Below are 12,197 nucleotides of genomic sequence, written 5' to 3' on the forward strand. Positions count from 1 at the left end.
ACATGCTACTGTCGCTGCTATTTAAGAGTTTGCAAACGCTTCTTCAGCAAAGTATGGATTTACTTCACCACTATTACAACCAACAGCGGCGACGCATCATATACAACATATAATCGTCACTTCCCTAAAGGTACTGTTTTACTAACAAGGTGACAGCGCCAACTACTGGCCTGGCATACGTAATACAGTGTTTTTGGTTTAATGGTTTTGGTTTTGGTTTAATTTTCACGGATATGTGTAAACGCAAATCGTTTTGAAAACGTTATTGTGTATACGTGAAACTTTTTAAAAACGCAAGGGAAAAACTTTTCCATTTTTGACTACACCGTTGTCGTGTAAACGTAGCCTAAAAGTGAAGAAAAGTGAGGAAAAGAGGGAAATCTCTAACGAACTGCACCCACGAACACCGGTGTTGTCACACATCGATTAACTGGTGGGAAAATTTCCTCACCGTCACAACCCTAGTGCTCTGTTTGTTTATATGTGAATAAAGTCTAAATAAAATCTCTTATTTATATAAAGTAATTGTGTCTTTTCAAGAGACTTGGATTAAACCGCTCTATTCATATGGATTAATTTTACGATCTCTTAATGAACTTTTTCAGTTGTCAAAATGTTGGTGTAATGAACTGATCTCACTCCGGTTTCATTAAAACATCTTCATCTGTATTTTCTAAGATGAACAGTAGTCTCATGAGTTATACAAGGCATTTCTGGGTGGACTATCCCTTTAAGGCGCTGAGGCTTTCATACTGCACTGCCATTGGTTGATCAGACAGCCCCAGCCCCACGCTTGCTCAAACAAAAAGCGCAATACTATGATAGTGCCACAGTATATACACTCCTCATGGTTTTTATGATGAGTTTAGCCAGACACTAATGCTTTCATGCAAATGTAGAGTTGAAGACTAAATTATTAGCCACCCTATGAAATTTCAGTTCTTTTTTTTAGATATTTCCCAAGTGATGTTTAACAGAGCAAGGGAATTGTAACATAGTATTTCTTATTATATTTTCCATCTGGAGAAAGCCTTATTTATTTCATTTTGCCTGGAATAAAAGAAAAAAATATATTTCTAAGGTCAATATTATTAGCCCTCTTAAGAAATGATCTGTTTGATTGGCTACGGAACAAACCACTGTTGTTCAATGACTTGCCTAATTAACCTAATTAGTCCTCTAAGCCTTTAAATGACACTGTAAGCTGAGGGTTAGTCTCTTTCAAAACAACTAGTAAAATAATATGTACTGTCATCATGGCAAAGACAAACAAAATGAGTTTAGACATGAGAAAAAGAATTGTTAATGCTCACAAAAGAGGAGAAACATATACACGTTTATCAAAGCGTTTTCAAGTGTCAAGAACAGCCGTGAGAAGTATTATCAAGAAGTTTGAACAGAGGCAGGAAGAGAAAGATTTCACAAACTAGAAAACTGTTGAGAGAGGTTTCTAAAGACACAAGAACAACTGCCAAGACACTAGTGAATGATTTAGTCAAGTCTGGGACTGATGTCTCAACGAAGACAGACGCTAGAGGCCCGGACAGGAATGGACTGTGAGGATGCAGATCAAGAAAAACTCCAAGCCAGACTGAAGTTTGAAGGACAACCTGGAGAAAAATTATACATACTGGAAACGTGTACTTTGGTTAGATGAGACAAAAGTAGAGCTCTTTGGCCATAGAGATGTTGCCTATGTTTGGAGTAAGAAGGGATAGGTGCTCAACCCAAAGAACACCGTCTCCAGAGTGAAACATGGCAGTGGGAGTGTAATGCTGTGGGGATGTTTCAGTGCGTTTGGACCTGGAAATCTCATCAGGATCAAAGGAATCATGAAAACGGAGGACTACGAGAAGATTTTGAAAGACAACCTGCGGCAAAAGATGGTTTGGGTCGACGTTTTGTCTTCCAACGTGATAGCGACTCAAAGTATACCTCACTTCTGCTGAAGAACTACCTCCAAATGAGCAAAGTGAACGTCCTTGACTGGCCTGCACAAAGCTCAGACTTGAATCCAGTAGAAAATCTGTGGCGCTCACTGAAGACCAGAGTCCATGCCAGGAGACCAACAAATCTGGAGGAGCCTTTTCAGGAGACATGCCTGAAACTTGTTGAGAACTACAGCAAACGACTAAAGGCTGTTATCAAGCAAAAGGGATACACCATTGACTATTAACATCAGTGGGCTAATAATTTTTTTATTCTTGGTTATAATTTTGTTTCTATTTGTATTCCAAGCTTCCTAAATAAACTATTTTGTTTAGAAATGCTGCGTTGAAAAAATCTTCTCTCTGTTAAACAGCACTTGGGAATTATTTAAAAAAATAATGAAATATTTTAAAGGGGGGGGGGGCTAATAATTTTGTCTTCAACTGTACATTTTTTAAAAATATATTTTGACAAATCCCAGTTTAATATGCAAGCAGTGAGCCGTTCATGTGTTGGTTTCCTCTAAAAGACTAAACACTGTGGCTCAGTGGCTCTTTCCAAACGTATCTGTGTTTGTGGAAGCAGTCTGTCATGTCAACTTCTGGCTCAGTGGCTTGAGTTTTGATACTGTGCTACCTTTTTTGCAAACATAGGCAGATGGAGAGAGTGTTTGGGAAATCTGCTTTGGAAACTTTGTTTGGAAGAACAAGAAACTGATTTTCTGCTGCCTTGCCTGTCTTTCCTGGAGAGTGTCTCTGCCTATAGGCTACATGTTCTTTGTGCTATATACACATTATATGTTCTCAGTGTCTTTTGCTTTGTTCACAGCTCCTGGAGGGCAGTTTCACCTCGCAGGTCAGCCATGAAGTCGATGGTCTTATCTTCCAGCCTATAGGGGTGAGTCTAACACAAACACAAACTGCTAGAAGAGAAATACTCTCTGATTCAAACAAAGTGGGTTTGTTTTAGGTTCTTTCAGGCTTCCTCAGAAGCATTTCAGTTAATGGCAGTAATAATCCATGGTTAATGTGGTATTATACGGTGTGTATGTACACGAATGCTCTCAAGCTGCAAACTAAACTGTTATTGAGTCATCATGAGCCTACTAGCATCTCAAATCTTGACAAAATTCTCAACTAATAACACACTTTTTGTTTTATATGGTCAACATGAATTATGCACAAATATCGTATACATACATCATGTGTAACTGCTAAGCTACAAAACGTTTTCACAATTCGTAATAAGGTCTAAAGCAGAAAAAACATTTTAGTTATTATCCCTGTAAAGCCTACCATATTATATTTGATACACACATTTCTAAGGTCACTAAATTATCAACAGGATCAAAAATGTTGAGTATCAAATATGATCATCAAGGCTTTTGATCAAGGTTTATTTGTTGATCTCTCAATCATCGTGTTGCATTGCATTATATGTTTGCCCCCCTAATAAAAACTACAGCTTTGATCATCAAACTAAGCATTTAAAATATCATATTACTAAGATATAATTTTGGGAGATATAGAGCGAGAACTGATATTTATGTGTTTATGTAATTAGTCTGTTATACTATTATAAACATTTTTACATTGCTTATTTACATCATAGAAATATCAATAACTGCACCAAATTTCATATTTGTCCCTTAAATAAAAATGATTGTAAGTTCTTTATGCACGCTAGGTCATTCAGATCTGAATAAGCAGTGATTTGCATTTTCATTTTTTTTTTTTAAATAATGGGGGGGAAAAAAACTTTCAAACAGTCACTGAATTTTGAGACTGAGACCTTTATTTACAAGAAACATGACCGTCAGACAAATGCATATAATGATAAACTAAGACACCTATTGTTCCTCTGTCTATAAACAAAAGAGCCTTAATTCAGCCTTCTGCAAATTTAGGCCTAAAAATGTGTTAAATCAGAGCAGAAAGTTTTAAATTCATAAAGCCATGACATTAAATGTTGCATGCACTGCAAAAACAAACAAACAAAAAAAAACTTCTTTAGTAATTTTGTCTTCTTTTCCAATAAAAATATCTTAAACATTCTTAAATCAAGATATAACAAATAATGTGAGTTTTTTGCTTAAAACATGAGCAGATATCTGCCAATGAGAGATGAAAACGTGTTTCCCCTTTTGAATTAAGTAGATTTTTCTGAGCCCATCACTCGCTTAACTACGACCACTTAAGTCTTTAAGCACTTAAGTTGCTTCTCAAGTAGTATCTTGATTTAAGAATCTTCAGAAAGATTCTTGTATGGAAAATACAAGACTTACAAAACATACATTCAGAGACCATATTGATGTCTTGTGTTCCATTCAATTTAATGCCTTTTCTTTACTTGGTCTTAAAAAGGTCTTAAATTTACCTTCATAAAACCTGCAGAACCCCAGATAAAATGGGCTGTGCATCTATTAAAAATTCAATTCACATAGCCAAACCCCACAACATTTGTTTTCTCTAAAAGCTCAGAATGCACCAGGCATGCGGCTGTAAATATGTGGCATATATGGTCGCAGACAAATTCACAATCCTCTATAGAAGACAAAAGCAGGTCCCAGGAGGATAAACACACAGGTTCTCCGCAGGTGTGCGGGATTGGAAACACAAGCTGGGATTCAACGTGCCATTGACGGATTAGAAACAAAACTGAAGAGGGAGGCGCTTACAATTGCGTCACTAAAGCTGCAGAAATCATAAAAATACCCATCAGGTTACTTGGCAAAAAAAAAAAAAAAACACATTTCCATTTTTGTTCAATCTTTCTGCAAATGCAAGGTAAAGGTCACACACACTACGTTCCCACATGACAACCGATCAATCACATCAATATGTTTAAAAATTTATTAAAGTAAGTGTCCTCAGAAGCCCTCTATTTAAACAGCATAATGTATTTTCTCTGCTGACATGATGTTTGGGCTTTCTATCAGCGTCTCTCATAGCTGCTCTGGTTTTGACTTTTTTTTCACTGTAGTGCAATGAGACATTTTCTGTACAGTGACAGAACCTCTGAGCTTCGTACATTACACACAGATCTCCAGAATGTTGTGATAATGTAACATTGCTGGTGCACGTTTGCCAGGTGTAGCTAATAATTTCAGTCTTGTGTTCAGTTTGGGCATCTGAGCGTCCCTCACATGCGCTGCTCCCCTCATTTCCACATGTCCTCCAGTCTCTCATTTTGAAAGAGGATTTCTGCGACCCTGAAACCAGCGTAATGTACAACAATGAAATCTGCACCGAGACCGACATTACAGATGACCTTGTTCAGAGAGAATGAATGGAGCAGTTTTGAGAGGAAAATTTGAAGCGTTGTTCTTATACACACTTGATACACACAAAGCACACTTGTGCTTTGTGGGATATCTTTATTTAATTACTTTAATTATATATATATATATATATATATATATATATATATATATATATATATATATATATCAAAAATGTCTATTTGAGAGAAGCAACAATTATTTTTTTCAGATCCTCAAAGAGTTCTTTGTCATGAGGTGCCATGTTGAACTTCCAATGACCAGTATGAAAGAGTGAGAGCGATAACACCAAATTGAACACACCTGTTCCCCATTCACACCTGAGACCTTGTAACACTAATGAGTCACATGACACACTGGGAGAGAAAATGGCTAATTGGTCCCAATTTGGACATTTTCACTTAGGGGTGTACTCACTTTTGTGGCCAGTGGTTTAGACATTAATGGTTGTGTGCTAAGTTATTTTGAGGGGACAGCAAATTTACACTGTTATACAAGCTGTACACTCACTACTTTACATTGTAGCAAAGTGTCATTTCTTCAGTGTTGTCACATGAAAAGATATAATAAAATATTTACAAAAATGTGAGGGGTGTACTCACTTTTGTGAGATACTGTGTGTATATATATATATATATATATATATATATCATATAAGTACATTGTCACATATTGTGTGGCAAGTAACAAACACATGGAAGTAATGCTCTTCAAACAACTTGTAATAATAAATTCAGAAACTTAAAACACTTGAGGTACACAGGAGACAAGGAATGCACACATCAAAGAACTGAGGCAACTGAGGGCTTATATACACCTTGATGATAATCAATGAAACATGGAACAGGTGTGATAATCAGTAGACTAATGAGTAACCAAGGAGACAAACTAGGAAATCAGGCAGGCAGACAGAAACAGAAAACTAAACCAAAGCAGGACAAAACACAATATACACATGTGAAGTGGGTCATTAAGAGTATTAGGATCTACAGACACAGCTGTACATAATGTACAGATACAGAGAAAGAAATAACATTAATTACACTACTGCAATAGTCCACTATTAGACCACTAGTATTTTCGCTAACAAAAAAGGTTTTAAGTTATTTCTTTCTTTTGTTGTAGTGTGTCATTTTGAGACGTTGCCACAGTTCTTCTGGATTGAGTCTGTCTCAGTTTGTTCTGTTTCTTCATGTCATTCCAGACAGACTGGATGATGATCAGATCAGATCTCTGTGTGGAGCTCCGGCTGTTGTCAGACAAAAATCTCAAAATCAATTAATGGTAAAAGGGAATGTTTGGAAATGTAAACTGATGTTTCCTTCTGACTAAATTACGTTTTTGTTGGTGAAAATAATTTTGCACAGTAGTGACGATTCCAGGGATGTGAGCAACATTTTTTTAATTTTAAGATGTTAAAATCCACCATCTGTCCATGTGTATTATTAGAAGGTACATTTTCGGAAAATAATAATTCTGTACGAGTAACGAAGAATCGTGCAGCTTACTAATCTTGTAGCCTAATGCTTTCCTAAATGTGTCAATACGACTTAGTAAAGCATGATTAAATGTGTCAAGGCAGTTTAGATAGAGTAAGAAATCAATAGCACAAAGGCTATTTTATGCTCTACAAAAGGTTCGGTGACAATTATACAGAGGACAGAGCCCTGCCTCTGGAAATGTTAAACGACTTTGACACCATGTTGTTGATCAGCCCGGCAGCTATATAGGATTTTTATAGAACAAGCCATTCCACCGCATCCAAATCTCTTCAGCATTTCAAAAAGATAGGCCCATTCAACCCTTTCTAAAGCACTTGTGTGCATCCGCTGATAGCAGAGCCGTGTCAGACATCCTTCTTTGATGCTGAACAATATCCAGTCCATCTGGTCTTTCGCTGTTAGGTAAAGTATTAGAGCAGCAAGTCTTCCGGCCTGAGTCTGTACACCGTTTTCTCTGTTCTGCAACCTAGAGAGCTTTGTCTTGAGTTTTGGTACTTTGACCACTTTGATGCCTCCTAAGACAATTTTATTTTGCCAAATTATAAGGCAGCACTGTATGTATCCTTCATAGTGAATGCAATCTTAGAATTTGTTGCAGTGATCTCAGTGAACAAAGAAGGACAAAGCAAAATGATGTTAATCTGATTTGAAATCCAGTGAGCTTTTTTGCATATGTGTAACCACAGAAATCAGTTAATATCTGTTTGCTCACCTGTTACAGTGCTGATAGAGCATGGCTCTCCCCAGGGATCACACACATAATGGCAAAATGTGTACTTTAAGTGCAGTGATGCTTTGGACAAATGCATAAATGTAAATGTCCATTCCCATGCTGCCTATGCTGCAAGAGACAGTAAATGAGTTTCCATCCAAAGTTTTGCACAGGCCTTTCTGAAAATTCAAAATACAAAATATCAAGCATTTCCATGTCCTCAAATAGTGGACTGTGGTCTGGATCCATATGCCAGCTTGGTTCCAACTGGGCTGTGAGACATAATGACAATGTTAGTACCATTTGACCATTTCTGCAGAGCTGTACACACCATTTAAGGTAATGATCTTTCGGTGCTATATCCACTAATATTTTTATCTAGAGCCAAACATGCTTCATTCAAGCCCTTTGCACTCCATGCATGTTGCTTCTCTCTCGGTAAAGACGCAAAGTTCTACAAGAGCTCTGGATGATGCCATTTTTTAAACCGTTATAACAGAAATAGAAACACAGTGAGCCTCAAAATAGATTGATACTGTACTTTCAGAAAACAAGGATGCAAATGAGAATGCAGCAAATACAATTATTTCTGTCTCATACATACAGTATGACTTTGACTGTTGAAATAATTATCTCAAATTGTTTTTTAAATGTCTAAAGAATCATGTTTCACCACTGTTTTCTGAATTGGTCAGTAGGCGTCAGAACTCTCATAGGGCAAACACACGAGCCACTATTAGTGGTGACTCTCTTGTTCCAAAGTATAAGACCACTTTTGGCCAATCTGCTTTCTCGGCAACGGGGCCAAAACTCTGGAATGCTTTACCTACTAATTTAAAACTAGAGACCAATGGTAATGCTTTTAACAGAGGACTTAAACAATGGTTAAAAACCAAACAACAGTGCTCACATGAATAGTTCTTCATACCAAATTACTATTGCGATATTGTCTGATTGTGTTGTTTTTGCTTTATAGCTTATGTATGTAAATAATTTTGAATGTATTGTTCCTTCTTTTTGGTTTTGGATGGTATATTTTTTATTTTTCCCTTTTTTTATTAGTATCGTTATTATTACTTTTATTGTTAACATTGTTATTATTATTTATTATTATTAGCATTGTTATTGGTTTTATTTTATTTTATTAATTAAAATAATTTTCTTTGCTTTCTGAAAAGCCTCCCGTGGACTGGTGTTGAAAATTAGCATGTGTGCTAAAACACTTAAGCAAGTGCATATGGTTTGTCCAATGTAACTGTGATGTCCATGTTAAATAAAAATTTAATAATAATAATAATTCAGTTTTTTTTTTCACTTACATTTAGAATTATTAATAAGCATTTTAAAAGCAATATAAATTTATTTGTGAATGCAAGTAAAGACAACTAAAGGCCCCGATATACTTCAAGCGAAATCGAACTGATGTGACGTCATTTCGAACAAAATCCGGCCAAAACGAAGTTCATTTAGTGTTTGTTTTGGGAGTTCGAAATGGCTTGCCAAAGTGAACTTTCCCGAAAAGTTTGTTCCGGCTGCAAAACACCTTCATACTACCATTGGTCCGTGACGATTACGTCATAGGAGGTGTGCACTGAGGCTCCGCCTTCTTTCACACGGAACTCTGCTCTGGGTTCATTTCGTCTGTCGAGTCCTTCGAGGAGAGATGTCCGCAAATAAAAACATGAACGCAGTGGAAAGCTGCTTTATAGTAGCAAATTAAGTTGTGCTTTTGATTAAATGAGACGCTGACGCTGTTTTTCATGTTTAATTATGCTGCTTGCTTTTAAGCAATATATTGAATAAAGTGCCATGTAAACACACATAGTTCATAGTGTGTTATGTGCTATGAACAGATGCTTTTTATAAAAAAAAATCTTGTTTTCTCCATTTTTGTTGTGTTTTTGTGTTACTGAGAGGAAAGTGCATAGCACATATTTACATATTAATTTAAACGTCGCTTTCATCAGAGTGGGCGGCGTCGGGATGTTCGATAACAGTATACTTCGTTTTACCACTAAACGAATAATGAAAAAGAACTTCGTTTTGAGTATATCGGAGCCTTAAAACTTTCAATTTAGTTGACTTTGTTTTCTGCTCATGATGAAGGACCAGAACTTTAATTAAACACTCCTGCTCTAAGTCTTGTGCATTGCCTCGAGGAAGCCCACCATGTTATGATGGAGCTGCTGAAGGACCTCCTTGTTTTTGTTTATTTTTAGGAGGGGGGGGGGGTTCATTTGCTGTATTTGAGCAATTATACATTGGTATTGAATCCTGTCAGGAGGAAGATGTTGCAGAAAAGCTGCAGTAGCTGACATAATGATGGCACAAATGGCTATTTCCATACATCACCAGCCTCCGTTTACCTGGGTGTGCAGCTGTGGCAGATTGCGAGGACCCACTTTAATGGCGAGCTGTGGGTGAAGTGTGATGAAATGTTTGAGTCTAACTAGCACTATATTTGTGTTTAAGCCTTTCGTTGATCCAGTTACATCAAGCTTTCACACCTAAATTGACCGATGAGCATATTGGCAGCCAAATGGTAAAAACGCGTCATTGTGAATGTGAATAAACTGTAATGCAGCATAACTTTAATGCACATTTTAACTAATGTGAAACTCTAGATAATCTACCTCTGTCAAGTGCAGAGTTTATTCCCATTTCAAGCTTTTCCATTCGGGATTTGTTGCACACTTTCAAAATGTGCATCAAACTGGTTGGATGGAAAGCCAGCAGCACTTGGGTTAAAAACAAAACTTATACCTTTGTATCTACATTAAAAAAGACCATCAGAGTGAATGTTCCTATATTTTTTGTTGACACTTTCTGGTTTGGGCAATATTAGGGCTTCTCAAAGAGGTAGGAAGAACACTGTTTCTTGCAGATCTCAAAAAGACGGCAGTTTAATTTGCCAGGCGCAAGCAATCCTTCTGCTTTATCCCCTTGCTCATAAAAAGTTTATTTTAGTTTCTGTAACTTTCATCAGCTCTATTTGCCGACTACTTGTTATATTGCTCTATAAAAAGCTTCTTATGGGCATCTGCTGCACAGCCATTTATTTGGTGAGGAATGTAATTTTTTTTCTGTTCAGTTTTGCACTACAAAAGTGTCGTAATTTGTCTGGACCGCTTTGTAAGCCTCGAATCCCCTCATTTTATACAAAGAAAAGTTTCTGTTGTGTTAATCTTAATGTCTTTGTCACAGGTACAGTTTTACAGAAGGAGAATGGCTTATCTCATAGACGATACGGAGAGTGATATAATTGCCTGCACTATTCATGTGAATATATTGGAAAAAAAGAAGCCAAATAATTCCATTGTCACAATGATAAAAATGTTTGGTTTTTGTTTTTTTTTTCTTCTAAAAAATAATGAAAAATACAGTTTCATGGCCGGCACGGCTTATCTCATAGACGATACGGAGAGTGATATAATTGCCTGCACTATTCATGTGAATATATTGGAAAAAAAGAAGCCAAATAATTCCATTGTCACAATGATAAAAATGTTTGGTTTTTGTTTTTTTTTCTTCTAAAAAATAATGAAAAATACAGTTTCATGGCCGGCAAATTTTCTCAGTTGGCCACACGTTTATTTGGGACCTTGCAAAGTGGCATGTTTACAATGTGTCAAAACTAAATCACTCCCATTATAATGAATGAAGCTGTCTACTCTAAAACACACCCACAGAGACAATAGGAAAATGACAGCTGTGTTTACAGAGAGTTTATAATAACCCCTCCACACACCAACCCATCACACATCTCTTTTTGCTGTTAATGACATTTTCAGGAAAATGCCAAGGAGTCACGTTAAGGTTGTAGAAACGCACTGATGCACACACACACACTCTCCACCCCCTGATAAACAAGCTAAACGAAGTCATATTTGATCTTGCTATCTTTGATGTATGCCAGGTTACTTCAGCACCTGAGCTGCTCTTACACACACATGCTTATGTGCCAGCTCATCCAACAGCCATCAGGTGCTACAATATCTTTGATGTCTGAAAAGGAAACACACATGTACAGACTAACAGTGCAGATCACAACAGACATTTATTCAGAGCAGATTGAGTTCTTTCATTACCTTGTTTATTAGGAGGCTGAAGAATGGATGAAATCTGGTGAAACCACTTTCCATTTCGACTAACACCAACTAGGCATGAATAATGTTGACTAAAAGCCAAATAAGCTTATCTTAAAAATAACTTAAGAGTTGGCATCAGAAGTAGGCATCAGTTCCCCACAGACAAATTCAAGTCCTGCCTTACGCTGTTTTGTCATTGAATATCCTCTTATTTGTCACATTAGGGAAGTAGCGTAGTTTGCAAATGCCATCTCGTGTTGACTTATAATCATCGAGAGAACAATGTCACAGGATGTTTTGCTGAAACAGCGTTTCACATGGGGTCAAGGTTACACTGAGCTTATGAAATGAAAGCAAAAATACTATAAAATTAGTGTCATGATGGTAATTCATGAACATGTCCTCATCGTTTGTTTTATGAAAACTGTATATCAGATAAATAACTTAATTACGTGATCAGACAACCAGGCCAGTTCTCCAGTGTGCATACGGAAATTGCCCTGTGGTAATTGAATATCTTTGACAGAGATAGATGTGCTTAATATCACCTTTTGCCTGTGGCATTTGATATCAGTCTGTATGGAGGTAAAGGCTCTGCTGGCTTTGTGCTGGCCTGTGACCTGTCATTTATTCACATGCTCTTGTTCTACAAGTGTGTCATTAGGAATGAGGTCAGAAGAGTTGGT

General features: G+C 36.8%; 1 protein-coding gene across 2 annotated transcripts in view; it reads left to right on the forward strand.

Annotated features, from left to right (window-relative positions):
* The window catches only part of rngtt (RNA guanylyltransferase and 5'-phosphatase), a 132,771-nt gene that overhangs the window by 80,667 nt on the left and 39,907 nt on the right, over nt 1-12,197 (forward strand). For both annotated transcript variants that reach the window (XM_016237588.1, XM_016237587.1), the window contains exon 12: nt 2,758-2,826. In XM_016237588.1, coding sequence (XP_016093074.1) covers nt 2,758-2,826 — 69 coding nt within the window. The remainder of the gene's footprint in view (nt 1-2,757; nt 2,827-12,197) is intronic.

The sequence above is a fragment of the Sinocyclocheilus grahami genome, unplaced genomic scaffold, assembly GCF_001515645.1.
Source record: "Sinocyclocheilus grahami isolate Dianchi unplaced genomic scaffold, SAMN03320097.WGS_v1.1 scaffold519.1, whole genome shotgun sequence".
NCBI lineage: Eukaryota > Metazoa > Chordata > Actinopteri > Cypriniformes > Cyprinidae > Sinocyclocheilus > Sinocyclocheilus grahami.